The sequence below is a fragment of the Perissodus microlepis genome, chromosome 17 (assembly GCF_051167445.1).
Source record: "Perissodus microlepis isolate ML-2025 ecotype Zambia chromosome 17, ASM5116744v1, whole genome shotgun sequence".
Taxonomy (NCBI): Eukaryota; Metazoa; Chordata; class Actinopteri; order Cichliformes; family Cichlidae; genus Perissodus; species Perissodus microlepis.
The window spans coordinates 18,810,476-18,829,855 of NC_140477.1; the positions used below are offsets into that span (position 1 = coordinate 18,810,476).

Below are 19,380 nucleotides of genomic sequence, written 5' to 3' on the forward strand. Positions count from 1 at the left end.
AGGCACCAAAGTCAGTTTAAATATGGTAACGGACCATGAATCAATGCAAACCTGGTCTCCATCTTCAACGCAACAATTTTGCAGTCCCTGAGACAGCAAGTTCATTTCTGGTTGTTCCGTGGACTGTAGCATTTAAAAAACAAAAAAACTCATGCATGCATCACCAGAAGCGTAGGTCTCCGTAATATGTGATCAACATAAGTGTGATGAACAGATTTCATGCAAACTGATTACTTTGACCTATCAATCCAGCATTAAATAATTACTGTATTCCTAAATTTTTGCATATTCGTGCATGATTAAGCCTATTAGAGCCACTTCAACTTTAACAGCTTCCCAGTGATGATCAGTGAAGCTCTCATCAGATCTCTATTAAATTCATATGTTAACAAGAGCACGTGTTTTGTCCTCGTGCCACCAACTGTCACTGGCATAACTCTGCTAGAGATAAATAAATTACAGCTAGAGGCATACAGCACCAGTTTGTAATGCAAAATACATAACTGGAATTATTATATCAAGATGATGTGGTTAGAGAGATGAACAGAGCGGAGGTATGTGGACTGATTACAGATGTAATAATAGAGAGAGGCAGAGAGCAGGGAAAAAAAGAAAGATGTACACACAGCTAACAAGCGAGGCGGAGAGTTACCAAACATCATTATGAAATGTGTGCTGTACTAAGACTTACTGGATTTAATCAACTCTCTAATCTCATAAAAGAATGGGAGTCCCTGGGGTACTTAAAAAAATAATCTCATCAAACATTCCCGTCTATAACGGAGCACTGAAAGTCTGGATTTCTTGAAATCGGTAAATATTTCTGTGACGAGGGAGGCATATGTCCATCCCGTCTCATACGGAAATAAAGAAATGCATGTCAGTGTTGTAATGGAAAACAAGGCAGGGCAAGAAGATGTGTGGAAAGCATTGGTCCATTTTACAGATGTTACACTGAACATAAAGCTCCCAGACAGGAATTGGACCAGTTTCTCTTCTGGGTATTGTTTCCGAGTGTAAGACTTGGCTTTCAAAGAATTAAAAGCTGTTGTAGAATTCCATAACAGTAAAGATTACATAAGGAATTTTGAATTTTTTGGATGCTCTAGCTGTAGTTTATTTGTCAATACCCGTGTTGTGCCAGTGACTTGGGGATGAGTTGAAGCTGTTATCACGGCGACTTTCATACGTATTTCAGAATGTCGGTGGGCCAGTTTGAGCTCTTGTTGGAGGAACTGGGACCACATCTGAGGCACAGAAATTATTTATGTGAGCCAAGTGACCCAGAGCAGTGCTTAGCTGTGTATCTGAGGTACGATAGGATTATTTTACTATTTCCACATCGTCGTATGTTCAGTATGCAGGCACGTTATGAGCTGTGAGCGGGCTTGCTGCAGAATGCAGTGATCCAATTGGGTAGATGTGTTTATTCATTTGTGTTTATTCTAAAAATCGACATGGATCTGAAAAAATGCATGCTGGAAATGCGTCCTTTATGGTTGCTGCGAACAGCTGCAACCAGAGTAGGTGAGCCCAAAAGATATTTTTAATGCACAAAATATTTGCACGAATCTTGAACATCTGGTGTGTAAAGACCTTTTCTGAGCATCTAATCACTGATCTTTTGCTTTAGTAGAAAGCCTGTTCATCCTACTGAGCTACAGCCACCTGGCTGCTGATTGGCAGTAACTGCTTCTAGATGGGCTTCTATCCTGGGTCACAAACTTTTGAATTATTTCACCTCCATGCCTCAAACTTTCACAATCATGCTTTGCTGCTCTTTAAAAGAGGATCATTGTCTCTTGGAGTCCAGTATCGAAGCAGGCAGCTCATCAAGGCACAGAGAACCAAAGGACGCCGTGTCCGTATTGACAGTATTTGATGACCTGGGATGAGAATTTGTTGCATAGAATGGAGAGATGTCCAGAAGAAATAATACGATGCAAACGGCAGCCTTTTAGGAGTCTTTACAGAGCTAGATAAATGTTTCCTGATAAGCACTTTTGGCAGCATGAACAGCATACAGAACAGCTCTTTTTACCACCTGGATTGGAAGTTTGCAAAAAGCAATTAAAGTGTTCTTCTTACCTCTGGATGTCAGCTCCACTGATGCTGCTCTGTTCAAATCATCACCTCACAAACACAAGACCAAGCATCTCCTATCCCTCTGCATTCTGCTCATGCTTCACGGCAAATGTACACGAAGAGAAAAATAGGGAGGGGGTGGGGGGTGGAAGAAAGCGGCACAATGAGAAGAGGAGAGAAAAAACAGAGAAGGGCAGAGTGGTGGAGAGGAAGGGAGGGAAGGAGATGCTGCGGGTGAGTGAGTGGAAGCGCCCATTAATTTGAATTTAAAGGATGTGAGGAGAGGACGGCACGAGACGCAGCCAGCCTTTGCAGGACCGAGGGAGGAGAGAGGGGCGCTGGGAGAGGAAAGAGATGGATGAGAGGGGGAAAAAAAGAGTCTGAAAATGAGATGAGAGAGTTGGGCAGTTAAGAGGCATCACTGCCGGTCAACTGTGCATCTATTGATCCGCAGCGGCCGGGTGGTTTTTCTGCCAGAGCCACCGGAGAAAAAACGGATGAAAGGGGGAAAAAAAAGAAAAGACGACTGCTGTGTTGTGCTTTTCTTTTTCATTTTCATTTTTTTGTTTGCTGCCAACCTGCGAAGTGAGAAGTGTGTGAGAGCGCTCCAGCTGAGCACATCACACGCGAGACGAACACATTCAGTTTGCAGAGTCTGAGCTGCCTCAAACATCCACTGCTACTTTCAGAGGCCGCCAGGAGTTGAGTCGAGATTTACGGGCTACTTCACGTGGAGCTGAGGCAGCATCCAACGCAGGTGAAGCTTGAGATTTAGTGTTTACTGCTGCTGCACATCTGTGCCGTCAGCTGTTTTATAGAAAAATACTGTGAAAGCGGAGGATACTTGAGCGCCGGAGAGTTTGTAAGCATGTCTTGACATCTGGAGAAGGAAGAAGACTGAGCCGGCATCTCTCATCCTGGCGTCCTGAGGTGCGAATGGGATGCTGAAACCAAGATCTTCAGGAGTCAAGATGTGGATTAGGAGATGAATTCCGAGGAGGGGTCGAGGAGGGATGAGGTTTTTCGGGGAGGTGCCACTGCCCCGTGGCACCTCCGCCTGCCACCTCCGCCTGCCTCCACCGCCACCTCCCCGTGAACATGCAGGTCCTACAGATAGTCAAGGAGCTGGTGTCGCCGTCCAGACGCAGGGCAGCGGCCAGATTCGGAGGTGTGTGTGCGCATTTTATGACCCATTAAGCTTCTATTGCAGCCACTAATTGTGTCAGAGGACAAAGATTTGAATCAGTGCAATGAAGACAAGATCAAATCTACCTGACCAAACATTATTTTGGAAGAAAGGTACGAGGAGAGCCTTGTTGAATGTATGCAGACTGATATGAAGTGCATGCAGGTTTTCAGTAAATCTCGTCCCTGAAGCAGGTGAAAGGTCTACTGTTTTACTCTCTGTTATGATGTGCCTCACTGTGAGGAGCTGTTAATCCTCATCAGACAACTTCATTACTGTAGGTTTCAGTATAGTGTTGGTGTTTCACAATAGTTTAAGGTCACCGCCTTTTCTTGGTGCAATTTCAGAAATATTTGTTACTCTGATCTGCATAATTAGTCATGCATTAATTTGCAAACTGCTGCCTAGAAAGTGCCATCCGACTCTGTGTCACTTGCAGCCTCTTCTCAAGAAAATTTATAGATTTGAAGTTGGTGAATAAAATGCATAAAAATGCTCCCAGCAGGTGCTGAGGTCCAGTTTAAAAAAAAAAAAATCACATTGCTTGAAGAAAAGTGAAGCCCTAAGATGTGCGAGACTGATGCCTGCAAATAGATAGATAGATATATAGATATCTGCATATGAATACGTAGAAGCTGCAGCCGGGGGGAAACAGAAAGCCTGTCATTCACTTGTAGTCTGGCTTTTATTGACCACTTGGGTTTTGAGCACACTTTGGTACGCTGTGTGTGGTAAGCATATAAGGATGTCATCTTCTGTAATGCATTAGATAATCACGGGCTGTTTCGATTTAGCTTTACGTTCATTTTTCATTTACCTGCATTCGGCTACAGTGAAAAGGAAAGCTTGGCTCAGATATCTGCTGCCTGCACGCGAAACCCCTCAAAAGTAGCAGCCGAGGTTAAGTCAGCAGACTTGGGCCTGTTGTGTTTAGACCAAACACAAAGCAGTTCTCTTAGATGGAGAGATTCAAAGTATGAAAGATGGACGTAGCTATAGATTAGCACAGCCTGGTTAATCTCCTTTTCTGACTCTTAGAAGACCAAATTATGTGGTTAGAGACTGGGCACATACAGCACTATTAGAACCACATTAATGGATCTTTAATGCCCCCTTTGTCCCTAAAAGTCAATGTCACAAGCAACACTTCTGATAGTTGATTTGATGTGGCCTCCTTGGCACAAAAACGGTCCAGTTTAATAATAAAGTTAATTAGTTTGTACTGAATGTCATTGTGGATGAGTTTAAACTTTTTGGTGTGCCATGTGTCATTAGCCTGAATGGGACGGACATGCCCCTCGAGCAGCTTCTGTAATAGCTCTGTTGCTGTGGGACGTGTGTGTGTGTGTGTGTGCGTGTGTGTGTGTGCGTGTCTGTGTGTGTGTGTGTGTGTGTGTGTGTGTGTGTGTGTGTGTGTGTGTCACGGCTTCATTTCTCTGGTGTGCACTGAATAATGAAGCATGGTGCTCTGAGTAATGGAACACTATCTGACCACTGACCCGGTCCTGTCTCCTGGTTGGATGCCACCCTGTGCGATCTGTGATCGCCACTATTGCAAACAGGAGACGTTTTTTTATTGTCGTAGCCACAGGTTTGCCCGAGCTCTTTGCCCCTGCAGGAGGAGGAAAGGCACAGCTTGTCGCTTCAGTGCTTCTCGAATAAAAAATAAGCTTCTGTTTGTTACTGTGGGGAAATTTGCATAAATTTAATGAGAAGTTAATGGGCAGTTTAATCGACACTTGTTGCAGGTTTCTTCAAAATGTAATCTTTTTTTAGAAATACTGTTATTTATTTATTTTTTGCACCTGCTAAATTCTATGTTCATGTACTTGATATCAGCTTTCACCTGACTCTTTCTGATTTGCCTCATGTTGTTATTCCACTTGTGCAAATGTAGAAACCTTTATGTGCTTGAAGCCACTGTTAACCACTGGATGTACCTGCTCTAGCAGCCAGGATATATTTGATTTAAAAGGCTTGAATTCAGGTAGGAAATGCTTTGTCTCCTGCCAGCTGGCATTCATAACAGCTTCAATTTATCAACTGGCCCCACTAGGACACTTGTGTAGGGCCAATTAAAGCACACAAGGAAGCGCTGCACCATGGGTTGCATTGGGGGGGGCAATATTTTAGGACTTGGGTCCCAAATCATTGGTCAGAAAAGATCGATGGAGACAGATGTTACATTCTCCAGCAGGCAGGTGCTTTATTTTTGGTAACTGGACAAGGTCATTTACTAGTTTAACTCCTGGTTGTTACGTTTCTTCCATTTTCTTTTCGTTAATGCAGACAATGCACTGGGAAGTTGGCAGGTTAAAGAGATAATATCCAATCAGATGGTATTAGTTAATTTATGAATGGGTATTCTATAATATTATTATCTGAAGGTCTCATTGTCTGGAAATACACATAACTGTCTGTACTTTTGTGCTGTTATTCCTTCATCACTGTGAAGGGACAGCTTTTCCAGTCCAAGTCCAGCTCATTAAGGGACCTTTGAGCTGTTTTTAATGACTGAAATACTTCTGTGGACACTCTTTTTCTTTTTTGAGAGGTACGTGTCCAGCATGGGAGCAATAGGGATTCTCAAAGAATGAATTGCTGTAACAGAGGTGGCATAAACGGGGTTACAGACTTATCACATCGTTTTGTGTTATTGTTTGTATTGAATCTACCTAAATATCATTATCACATCTGAGAGTATCTTCTGGTTCAGAATGAGCCTTTGGGGGGTGACTATGCTCAGCAATGAGCCTGATACAGAAACGTCGATGACTTCCAGACCATTTTATAAACGAGAGCTTCTGCTCTGCTTGAGGAAAAGAGAAGAAGTTGGGAAAAAAAATTGAATAAAAAATAAATATTTTATTACAGTACTGTGTTTGGGGTGGAGAGTGGTGGGGGTGGGGGTGGCTTCAAGGGTGGCTAAAGTGTGAGAAAAAGCACTGCACCCCATCGCCTTTCTCTACTTTCTCTAATTGAGCTGCATTTGTCAAATTCAAAATCCAGTCCAACGTCGACAACCATGAAGATAACTTTTTTTTGTCTTCTTCTTTTAAAGAATGATAATATTTTTTAATGACTGCCCATTAACAATCCACACTTTCCATTTGGCTGTCATCTTTATCTCGGTCTATCGGCCCTGCAGACGAATTCACCTTGGCTCCTCTCGCAGCCTGAATCAGTGCAGGCAGATTTAGCACGACGGCCTCCAGCAGATACAGGACACACAAATTCACACACTCGCTGCAGTTCTGTGCAGACTGGGAGGAGTGGTGAGTGGGGATAAGGTGCGAGGTGCCAGCAGATGTTGTTGAGCTCCTCGGCTGGATAGCGTGATGGCATGTGTGTGAGATAACAGAATATCTGATAATTTGCCCAGCTCCCTGTCAGCTTTGCAGGATCAAAACCACATGTACTTGTGAGGAAGCATCAGATTGTGTGTGTGTGTGTGTGTGTGTGTGTGTGTGTGTGTGTGTGTGTGTGTGTGTGTGTGTGTGTGTGTCTGCCACATTTCTGAGCATGCTCAGTGGTTCCTGCCACATCAAAAACCAATACATGGCATGTTCATTTTAATAAAGTAATGTCTTAGTTTTAGGAGAAAGAGCACTCGTAAACCTGCAGTTTTGAACACTTTTCCTTGGAGACAACTTAAAGTGAGCTGTTAGGGCTGCAAGCACCGTGTTTAGTGGTTAATCAGCAGCTAATTTCTTTACCAGTTTTTCATTTGCTTCATAGCACAAGACCAAGTATAACAGCACATCCACACATATTCCACAAATCATTTAAATAGCTGCTCTTTTCACCTGTAGAATAAGTTAACTAGATGCCTCTAGAAGAAGGGAAGAAACCTCTGGATGAATGAGATGGAGCGCAGGGATCAGAGGTCAGTAGGTGATCTGATGGCAGTGTAAGTTTGCAAAATGTAACTTGAAGGAGGCCGACTGTAGCGGAGTCTACGATCTGGTGACTCGAAGATGTCACAGGCTAGTAAATAAGCCAGGAGTTGCAGTAGATGATTCGATTATTAGAAGGCCTGACCCCAGCATACCTGAAGCCTCTCCTGAAATTGGAAATCAACACTGAGAGAAAAGTAGAGCCCAGACTGAAGCAGCTGACCTGAGAAGGTGTAAGGCAGTAGGTAGGGCCTCCTGTGGCTCAGATTGAGTGGGTTCAGGTTAATTTATTGGTTGATTGATCTTGTTGGTGGGTCCATGTTTTAACTACTTGTTTGCTTTATATACAAGATAAACAGAATATCTCCGTCTTATAATCAAAGCCAGTGTGAAAGTGCCTGAAACATTTATTCTTTCTAATGGCCAGCAGGGGGTGACTTCTCTAAAAAATCAAGTTACAAAACAACTATAGAAATCTATGGGCAACTGGTCCTGCTTCTCTCTTCATCTCTGACCTCAGTAAACACTTTTCAAATGAGATTATGGTCTTAATCACTAGTGTATAAGCCTGACTTCTGAATGGAACCAACAACTGAAGGTTGTTGCTTCCATTATTTAGAAGAGCCACTCCCAAAAGTCTGGGCCGCAGCCCTCTGTACTATATTTCATCCTGAACTCATCAATAGTAGGAAATATAATGGAGCAGGTGCCAGAAGAAAAGTTGCCGAAAAACTTGAACTTGACAAGGGTCTTAAGTCATAGGACAGAAAATTCTTGGAAAACTTTGTTAAACTTTTCTGGGAAGGAAATCCGTTTATATTGATTTAGGTCTGCAACAGCCTGCAGGAGGTCCAAGGCCTCAACCTGGGCTCTCATTTAAAGCTGTTTGTTCAGTCCACACTAGAGTAAAATTACTTGGGGATCTCATTATCATGTAGGAATTTACCCATGAGTTTGCGTTATGTGCAGTTCATTCATACAGGACAAACAAGGTCTGTGTGTCAGTCCCATTTGGCCAAATGCGTCCAGAGAGGCGGAACTGTCCGGCTCTCACTAAAACCTTGGAGAAATGTGTTAGCTTTCCACTGTGCATGAATTATCCCCTCCACTTATTCCACAAAAGAGCACAAAAGTGCCCTGTGCACACAGAGCTTCCCTCTGCAGCAGCGTTTATCTACTGCTGTTATTGAGAAGAGGGAGGGGGGATTTACAGCAAATCTAAAGCAAGACTGCAGCCTGCTCCTGGTCAACACCATCAGTAGCTCACTGCATTATTCAGCAACCTTCATACTCTTTCTCTCACTCTCTCTTTCTTTCAGTCGAGGAAAAAAAAAAAGAAAACCTGGTTCATTCACATATTCAAATTCTGCACCAGGAGCATCAGACAAGGATACTTCTCGGTGTTTTGCATACCAGGAACACACCATCTGTAGGCATTTTGTGGGTGTTTGCATGGCTACGTGTGTGTTTTATATTTATTCTGGACTGGAGCTTTAAGAAAACTACTACACGCTGTTAAGCTAAGGAGGGACTGGCAGATAGTCCAGACCCAGCGGGTGTTGGGCTAAAGCTGACCGCTGACAACCACATTGCAGCAGAAGGACTAATTGCCTGCCTGTCCTCAAAAGGGCAGATCTGCGGCACACTTCATAGCACCGCTGTCGACTCTGTTGGCAGAACAGTGCAGAGTTTAGCCTCAGACAGTGGAGTCATTTAAACGTTGAGGCTTGTTGTATTTTTCACGGCTTGTGTCAGATTCAGTCGGCCGTATTGATCGCTGCTTTTGGTGCTTCACACCTTCTCTTATTAAATTATGTATCAAGTGATGCAACAGGCCTTCAGATATTACTGAGGCTGGGCTATTACGAGGGAGGTGTTTGACTGAGTATACATTATATAGTGCTACATAACTATACCAGATTATAACAGGAGCTTTTTGCAAAAACCAATGTAGCTTGCAGATGAGAATAGTGAAGCTGGTGCTTGATAATTGCCAGAAACTTCTGTAGCTACATTGGTTGACGTATGTAGGAAAATGGCACATGGCTTCATTGCTCTGACTTCAGCTTCCTTTAGTTTATGGGCTGAATGAGAAGACCAAACAAACAATCCACTCTCAAATGTCACATCGGGAAGAATTCATGATATTCAGCGCATTTGAACTCACTCATTCACTCATTTGAACTGAATGCACAAGCAGGTCCAGTTTCACTTCATGCCCAACTTGAACTTGATTGCTGTCCTCTTCAGAGTAGTCTTACCTCCAGCTGTATTTGGATCACTCACTGAAAGACCTGTTTGAATTTCTTACCTGTGCACATTAGTAATTTCTCCCTGAACTTTAAACTTGTGCAGACCAACCTTAATCCTGAGTTGCATCACTGTGGATAAGAGCTACGACTCGTGCTTCAATTTAAAGACCATTCAGAATATTCCCAAGTTGATGAATCATGTATCTGTTAGCCCACATTACCCCTTTGCTTCCAAATTCCAAAGGCATCTGGGGAAGAACATTTGGACCAAATGACCTGGACTGTGCTGGAAGCCTTTTTTGTCTGCAAAAATGTACTTACCACCTACCCTGCTCACCAGATTTGGCTCCATGCAACGCAGTGGAGGTCATCAAGCATTCGTCCCAAATGCTCACATGCACACAGTCACATTCAGATTGAGGGTAAGACATCAGGAGCTCTGGTAGTGGTGTATTGCTGCACAAGCATCCAACCCTGAAGGGAATGGCTGTGTAGTTTCGATATTTATTTCATTCTATTTTATTTTATTATTATTATTATTTTTTTTTATAGGTGCAGTCTCTAAACTTTTTGATGGTACCTCTTATACCCATTTTATAACTAAATCTTGGATCCTTTAAACCTGTCTGGGTTTCTGCATCATTTCTGTCAACAGGTCCGACCTCTTGCTCCTAATGTTCCCACCCGACTTGTCCTCGGTCACGGTGCTGGATCCGTTTCCGTTCATGCTAACAGACTTTAGCAATCTGGCTTTATCAGGTTTCAATACTGCTTACAGTCATGCTTCTCTACACAGAAACGGTTGCTCTTTTGCTCTAAAGTATGCTTAAAAAAATTAATACGTAAAATGTGGTCAGCTTTCATTTCCTCTGTCCTCCTTGGGATCAGGAAGCCACACTGCTTTGAAGCCCAGAGCTGTGCTTATAATTGAAGGCAGTGTGAATACTCCAAACCACAGAAGCATCTTTTCTATCGTTTGTCATCTCCACATGCTGACTGTTAGAGGATGACAGATAATTAAGTCAGCTTGGTGGGATATATCCTGCAAATCAGCCGCAGTCTCCTGTTTATGCACGATTTAAATCCACTGGGGTTCAGTTTGTCCAGCTGAATGGGTAATAATACTCCAGCGTAACGCAGCACCGAAGTCAATCCAACCTTAATAGTTGTGTAAAGGCAGTAAAAAGAATTGAGTATGTGTGTATTTGTGTGTAGTCTCTTTGCATGCCAGAGAAATAAGGAAATGCTCTGTAACAAGTGAGGAAGTTGTGCTGGTAGCCTTTGAGGAACAGTGATTTGAGTCACTTTACCTGAACTACTGTTGGAGCTTCATTCATCTTCCTGCTCATCTGAGTGCATTTATTTTGCTCCTATTATGTGAGAAATGCAGCTTTAAAGTATTTTGCATTAAAAAAATAAGTGATTGGAAATGAGTGCATGTTTTAAAAAAAGAGGAGGGAAAACAGCCGTCTGATTGTTACTCTCCTGAGGTAGTTTGACAGGCCTGTATTTAGCTCTCGCTGCCTCTGATCTGCACCGCATTTAGTCTCTTTGAACAAAAACGACGGCATGCGGTTCGTTTACAGGCTCCTGTTGGCTGATAGACGCCTAATTCACCTTGTGGTAACTTGCAAGTCTGCAAATCTGCCACTGCTGCATGCAAATTTAAAAAAAGAAGCCTTTGAGCTCGGTATTCATAAACTAAGATGGTATTAGTTAGCATTTAGTTCTTCTGGGTCAGTGGGATTATTGCTTTACAAATGGGCTTTGATATGGGTTAAATGATATATATTGATGTAATTGTATGTAGATTATTAAAAGTTTTAAATATCATCATTTTTTTTAAAAAGGAAAGAAATCATGAATAAAATGAGTAAATAATCGACTCTCAGGCTGCCCTGCAGGAGGCTGCTTGTTCCGCTTGTAGGTTACTGCAGCTGTTCTCAAACAAAGTCAACATCTGGCACTTCACTGCATTCAGACTTACTTTGTATTTGTGGTACAAATGAGTCTGCCCTCATGTAAAAGCACCTGTTAGCTCTGCATAGCTCGTTGTCTTATCGTATCAGTGGCCGATCACAGTGAAAGTCCAGCAAATGAAGCCAAACTGAAAAACTGCTCTCCTTTCTAGATCCTAAATCTATCTTTTCTGTTCTTGAGTGCAGCACAGATCACCAGTCTGCTTAGCCAGCATTACCCAGCATGCCTTTAGTGCAATGTTATAAAACTGCGGTTATCAGTAGCTGTGGCTCAGGAGGAAGAGCAGGTTGTCATCCAGTCTGCTTGCTAAAATATCCTTAGGCAAGATCCTGAACTGCAAGCTGCTCCTGATGCGTTCTCCGGAGTGTGAATGTGTGTGAGTGTTAGATGGAAAGCCCTAGAAGAAAGAGTTTCTATAAATGTGTGTCAGAATGAGGCTTGTAGTCCAAGTAGAGTACGGTGTGCTATATAAGAACCAGTCTGTTTAGCACACATTGTCTGCTTCACGGGTTATTGTGTGGTGTGAGGTCTGACCTGTTATAAATTGTCTTTTATCGTATAATAAGAATCAGCAGTTAGAAGGATGCACAGTCTCTCAATCCACTCCACTCCACAGTGACATGAATTTTTAAACCAGAAAAAAATACTGCAAAGTAGTTGCTACGTTCTCCAGGGGATTTGTGGGCAAGCAACAAAAGGAAAGAGTCCTTCTGTTGTATCGCTGAAGAGTCTACTCACCAGTGATACTCTTATTGCTTTTCAAGAATATGGGTTCAATAAAACTCTATTATAAGTTTTTTTTTTTTCTTCAAATACTCTAAATGAAATCTAAATGTAAAGAGTTTGCAAGTTTTATTTTCCTTTGCAGATAAAACTGTATATTTGACTGCATGTTGTACAGATATTTTTATTGAAAGTGTGTTGTTTGAGCCTGGTGACTAGATCAGTCCTCAAGATAGTTCCAGTACAACTGTGCTGCAAACACACACAGTTAGGATGAAACTACATGACTGAACTTGGGATTATTTTTCAGAGTAGTGACACGTCATGAGTCATCGTGAGCGTTCTCTCGTATGTTTTGTGTCTTACTTGCCGCTTGATGGTAGTTTTGGCTGACAGCACCAGGCTCACCCACCAAACTGCCTGATCTCACATACACAACTGAAGACAGGAAACAGATAGGGGTTAAAGGTCACGTGTTCCATCCCTTTTTTAACAAGGTGATGTGAGCCTCACGTTTCTTAGTTTTTTGAGTTTCAGCTCAGTGATGTTTACAACAGGCCTGGCTTTAAACTGAAATCTGTGCTTTTTAAATCCAGGTGACCGGGTGCCCACACCCTTTCCCCACAGCTGTGTCAGAAATCCTTTTACATGTAAATATAATCAGAATCACAGCACAGCTATGACAATTTTGCCAACCGGTGTCACTGTTACAATATCAGTGTTTTAACAGTGTTTCAGCCACTGCTTCTTACTCATTCTGTTGTTTGTGTGGTTCAAATGCTCGTTTGTAGCATTTGAGATTACGGATGATATTTTGTTTATGAACCTACATGCATACCTCTTATATTAGTCAGTATTCAGTTGGCTAACACTGCCATTGTTTTATGGTTTGTTCCACTTTATAGGAAGGTAGGGCTAGCTGTAGCTTTCTTTCTTCCATGGTGACTGTCAAGTCGGATTATAACCACCAAGAAACAACCAATGACAGAAAGAATCCTTTGATAAAAAGATGGCTTCCAGGTAGACTGTGCAAGACATTGTCCACAGAACTGCAGTATTTAGCCATTATTTTAATTCTTTCTGATATTTAAAATCTAGATTTATACATGTAGATACAATAAACGGAGAACTTCTTGAATTTTTTGGATGTTGTTTAATTGATCTGTGTCTGATTGGCTCAATGTGTTTCCTGTTTAAATGGCAGCTGTAGTCACGACCCTGATGACCGCTAAATGATGTCGTAAAGTCGATTTAAATGTAATTTTGATTTATTTACTTTGGGTTTGTTTCCAGTTCTGTATCTGAGGACACGAGCTTTGTTTCAAAGATTTTAGTGCTGATATACTTCAGTGTAAATAAGACTGAGATTGTAGTTTCATGGTGTAAATCTGTATATTTGTCTGTTTAAAATTCAAAAGCAGAGTAACCCTTTAAAGAGAGATGAGCTTGCAGACAACGCAGAGGAGCTGAAAGCTGTACAGCCCCACCCACTCGTTTCTATCAGTGACCCCAGAGCTGCAGAAGTGATAACAGCCCTTCAGTCCCATCACAAACACACACTTCCTGTAACGATGCCACACACAGATAGAGCTGAGATGACACGGCTTCTCTTTCTTTCTTTTAGTTTGTTGATCATTTTTTTCTTTTTTCTTGATCATTTTCATGTTTTTATCTTTCTTTTTCCTTTTTCTTTCGTTCACACTTTTGATCTTTGTCTTTATTTCAGTTTTTCTTTCACTCTATCGATCTTTCTTTCTCTTTCCTTCTTCTTGATTTGTCTGCCTTTCTTTTGATCTTTTACTTTGATCTTTTGCTTCTCTCCTTTCTTCCTGATCTTTCTTTCACACTTTGTCTTTCTCTTTCACTTCATGTTTCTTTTACTTTTTCTTGAACTTTCTTTCTCTTTGTTCTTTTTTTCAGTTTTTCGTTCATTGTGTTTCTTTCTTTTAAGCATTCTTTCTTCTTTCATTCCTTTCTGATCTTTCCTTTTTTACATTTTCTGACTTTCTTCACATTCTTGATCTTTCACGCTTTCCCTTTCTTGAGCGTTCTTCTTCTCTTGCGTTTTTTTTTTTTTGCTTGCGTTGCCTGTCGCTCGTTTCCCCAGCACCGCCCTGCCTCTCATCTTCGATACACCACATCATAAGACCCGTCATGGTACATCACGTCCATTTCATAATGAAGTTTTAATGGAAACTGTTTATCATCATACTGCCATTGTCTGTCTCTCTCACTTTTTCCCAGCTTGCACACCCCATGCTCTCTGTCTCCCAGAAGCAGCACAGCAAAACCTTTACACACATTTTTGCTTCATTAATAAAACATTGCTTTTTATGAGCGGTAAGATTTTGAGTTTTACAAGTACATTTTGTAATCCTACGTGGAATTGAAAGAATTCCTCTGATTCACATTTTATTTTTGTGATGTTTGGAAAATCTGTGAAAGTTTCGTCGGCTGTCTGGAAACAGCGATTCCCTCTGTCCTTTCTCTCTCCCTCTCTATGATGTGCTGAATAGAGCTTGTTGTTGTCGTTGTGTTGTTGTGTTTGGGTGGAGAATGTTGTGAGTGGGAACGGCTCACTCCTGAAGTCAGATTTCTCTGTCCGAGTCTGTCTGTCTGTGAAACAAACGGCGGCATTGTGACAGCAGCGGCAGCAGCAGCGGTTCTGATCTCACTTCTCTTTGCTGCTCGCTCATATTTCCTCTCTTTCTGGAGCACTGGGTAGTGACAGTGATGGGATGAGGTAGTGCATGTTATCTCTTGGTGTTTTGGACTTGGCTGAACCGTGACCGATGCGGACTAAAGCTCGCTCGGACGATCCACAGGATGTCTTGAAAAGAGGTAAAAGAAGTCAATTGTGGAGTTCTACTCAGTTTCTCTGTGTTGTTGGCATGTACATAGATGGTATGTGAGGGACATTCTAGCTGGGTGCCTTATGATTAGTATTTTTGGTCTAAATGGATCATATAAATTAATATTAAACTGGTCTGTTGGCTCACAATGTCCTGCTGACGTGGTTTTAATTCAGAGCGTCTTGTGATTTTTACACCAGTGATTGCAGTGACTGCCAGATAATCATCTCCTTTCCAAATGCAAAATCCAGTGAAAGTTTAAATATTGGTCATAGATTCCGACAATATATCTGTATGTACGTTTTTCTTTTTTTTAAGACTTCCAAAGTTAATCAGAAACTTGACACTCTCACTGTACTGTATGTAGGCCACTACACTACGGAGGACCAAAGCTGCTAAAATTACACACACACACACACACACACACACACACACACACACACACACACACACACACACACACACACATATATATGTATATACATATATATATATATTAGGGGTGCAACGATACACAAAATTCACGGTTCGGTTCGATACTTTGGTGTCACGGTTCGATATTTTTTCGATACAAAAAAAATGTTCATCCCTTTTTAATTTGTCATTTATTAAAATTATAAATATATATTTTAACTCAAAAGTACAGTTTTTAAATTTAATGTTGCTGAAACAACAAAGTAATAAAAAAATATATATATATCTGATTGAGGAATCACTCATCTTTGGAAAAGAGAGTTTATTACAGAGAAATGGCTCTTTCCAAAATAAAAGCTATACTATACGCTTCTTCTGGGCTATATTCTCAGCAGCATATTAAACATATCAGGTCCCCATAAAGAGAATCATGTGCTAACGGCTGTCTAAATGACTCGGGTAAAGTTTGTAGCATGCGTGCTTGTTGTTTTTGTCTGCTTCCACTTGTCTTTGCACTAGGATGATGTCGGAGTAAATGTGCAGTCATATTCGTTGTGTTCCCACTAGTGCTGTCAGCGTTAATCTCGTTAAAATGACGTTAACGCCACAACACGGCAAATCTCCGTTAACGTGTTACCGCGGATCGCCCCGTGCGTGGGGCTGGACGGCCAACACGTTAACGAGCTAACTGCGCTAACGCACTAGTTCCCACCAATGTAATTGAGCATTGCGTGGCACATCCAACATACTGTTTTACTTTAGTCCATGACGCGCTTACCTTCAGGGTCATACGTCACATGAAAACCAAAATAGTTCCAAACGCCACATCTGAATGAGGGTGGGGGAGGTTCAATTTCTCATGTTGCAACGAGAGCTTAACTTCTGTCTCGCTAGCTTGCTCTGCGCTCAGTGAATCTGCGTTCGACTACTCCGCCTAGGCTGCACTGTCGAGCGCAGATCCACTGAGCGCTCAACACAGACAGCATCGTCAGAAGGAAAGTTGATAAAATAAATTAAAAATGTTGTATTGTTCGATACATATGCGTACCGAACCGAAAGCACTGTATCCAACGGTTCAATATCCATACGAGTATCGTTGCACCCCTAATATATAAAAATAGTTGCTGTTTTTGTTGTTGGCCTTTATTTAGCCATTAACCCAATGGCATACTGCATGGTTTTTATTTTGCTTTCATGATTTGTACTTAAATAGAAAAAGCACTTACTATATCTGTAATTTCTTTCACGTGTATATATTTTATATGATGAAACTGGGCTAAACTTGAGTGTGATCTCATGGCAAATATTGACTGGATTTTATTGGACTGGATTTTATGTTGAGTTTGACTTTTTGCTCAAGTTTTTATTAGGTGGGACCATCTGGACAAAATCACCTGTAGAACTGTCAGCTTTCTGACAATTTAAATGCCAAAACCTTTCATGATTTAAACTTTTTGCCATCCATACAGACTCTGTGTTTAGTGAACTCATGCTAATATTACAGTTCATTAGGATCTAACAGCTAAGACCAACTTTACACCATGCAACTTTTCGAATGATTTCAGTGTCACAGACAAATGTCAGATGTTTGTCCATCATCTTGATCATATGGTCTTGTAAAAAGTCAGTCAGAGGTTTCTTATATCAGTCGTTTTCACATTTGGATTTGATGTCAGTCCTGACTAATTACTAGCATAGCTAGCATGGAGGAAGGTAGCAGCAAAGGGTCGACAGCTTTTTGCCAAAAAGTTTCTGCTCCGTTTTTCAAGACCTGCTATCCTTCGAAGTTTTCCCCCAGAATGCATGGAAATAATTTCCTGGACGGCTCGGTGGGCTCTGCAAAGTCTTAAAAACCGATTTATAACACAATCCCTGTAGATGTGAGCAAGCGCCAGGTTCTGGCTTTTTCTTTCTAATTCCTTTCAAAGTCTTCTAGTGCACGGGAGGCATGTGAAGTGTTACACAGACTGGTGACACTTTGCACACAAACAGCAAATGATGTCACCGCACTTAGTAGAAGATAAGCAAGTGCAGACATTTAACAGTAAACTGTCATGTGCCACTTCCAAATATAAAGCCCTGACAGCGGAATGATAACAATGTGTGCTGATAGTGGATTGTGAGGTACTGTGGACTGTCTGCTGATAAATGTGTGAGCCTTCTTACATGAAGGTGCTACAAATTAAATGACTTTGACAAAAAACTTTTTTCTCCTTTTTTTGGCTTTGTTGAAACAAGCAGAATTTTAACTTCTCCTTTATCTTAGCTGAGAATGTGCCACGGGTAATGTGGGATTTAATTATTTGTCTGTAAGTCTGGTTGGAGTCTGTGATTATTGGTTGCTGGGTGTCATTCAGAGGTTTGTGTCACGTTCCTGCAGTTGCATTGAGGTTGGAAATGAAGACTGGGTGAGGCAGATGATTGTTTTGGAGGCACAGTAATAACACATGCTTCTCTAAAGTTGCCTCATCTGTTTGTTGTGAAGTGGGAAACTTGTTCTGTGAGTGTGCTGAGTTGCGTTACTGATGCATTACTTATCTAAAAGAGCCGCTTGTTTCAGTCGAACGTTAAGTAGCATTAATATTGTGAAATTGTTGCTCCATAGTGTAGCCATTTACACATTTGTCTAACAAGTGAAAGCTTCAGGAGGAGACTGAAATCCCTTTGGGTGCAAAGATCTGCCAAATCAAACATGCGGAGCTGCCCGATGTGGCGACCCCTTGTAAATAAGGGAGTAGCTGGAAGTACCGGCACAGCTTGCAAACATTCAATATTAGATGTGGCTTTCGTGGGAAAACTAGTGATGCAACAACAGAACAATCTGTTGCAATAATAATCATGTTTTTTAACACTTACACAAGTGTTTGATCTGTAAAATGTTTATTGTAAGTGCTAAAAGCCAAGCTACAGTCACAGCCAGTCACTCGTTATACACATTTAATCCCTGATATATTTTAATATAAGAAAAAACATAAATTTACTACATAATAAATTAATACTCCCGTGGTAAATGAAAGAAGCCTGTCATTGTAATAATTGTAATAAATGTATGTATAAAATTACAGACAAAGTTCTGTTAGCTCATTGCACAGACTACGGAAGAGGATTAGGGCCACCGGGGGGTGGAAGTGGGCAGAATTGTGACTTTTTTTTCTCAGAATTGTGACTTTTTTTTCTCAGAATTGTGACTTTTTTTCTCAGAATTTTGACTCTTTTTTTCTCTCCGGAATTTTGACAGTTTTTCTCAGAATTTTGACTTTTTTTCTCAGAATTTTGACTCTTTTTTTTCTCTCCGGAATTTTGACTGTTTTTCTCAGAATTCTGACTTTTTTTCTCAGAATTTTGACCTTTTTTCTCAGAATTCTGACTCTTTTTTTTCTCTCCAGAATTTTGACTGTTTTTCTCACAATTCTGACTTTTTTCTCAGAATTCTGACTTTTTTTTCCTTAGAATTTTGAATCTTTTTTCCAGAATTCTGACTTTAATCTCAGAATTCAGAATTTTTTTTCTCTGAATTCTGACTTTTTTTCAGAATTCTGGAAAAGAAGAAAAAAAAAGAAACGTGCCTATTTTTAAATTTTTTTTTTTTTCCCAGTGGCCCTAATCCACTTCCGTACACAGACTGCCTTGTAATTATAAAAAGGAAAATTTTTGTTAAATGACAGAATATTTCCTGTTCTTACTCTAAACACAAAAAAATTGCGGTGCCTTATGTAAATCACAAGTCACTCAGATAAATTTGCAGCAATTAACTTTTGGGGAATTTAGATCTTATGCACAAGTTATAAATGCAAAAGTTCATCTTTCAGTGAAGAAAATTATGCAAAAGTGTGTTTTAAAAGTGTACTGACGTGCAGCTTTTCAACCTAAAAATCGACGGGCAAACGCTGCCTCATCTTTTTAAATGTCAGGCTGCCGCAAACTTTCAAAAGGCCGAGGGGTTACAGAAGTGAAAACCCTCTGGAGTTAAAATCTCTGCAGTAAAACGTCCA

At 41.0% G+C, this 19,380-nt stretch overlaps 1 protein-coding gene across 4 annotated transcripts in view; it reads left to right on the forward strand.

Moving 5' to 3' along the window:
* usp6nl (USP6 N-terminal like) overlaps positions 1–19,380 on the forward strand; it is a 97,517-nt gene that overhangs the window by 37,779 nt on the left and 40,358 nt on the right. Inside the window, exon 1 of one of the 4 annotated variants that reach the window (XM_084909243.1) lies at positions 2,252–3,253. The exons of 2 other annotated variants lie outside the window; for them this stretch is intronic. In XM_084909243.1, coding sequence (XP_084765369.1) covers positions 3,184–3,253 — 70 coding nt within the window. In that variant the 5' untranslated portion in view covers positions 2,252–3,183. Of the gene's footprint in view, positions 1–2,251; positions 3,254–14,697; positions 14,964–19,380 lie in introns of those variants that run through there. One more of the 4 variants, XM_084909244.1, reaches the window with a different exon arrangement.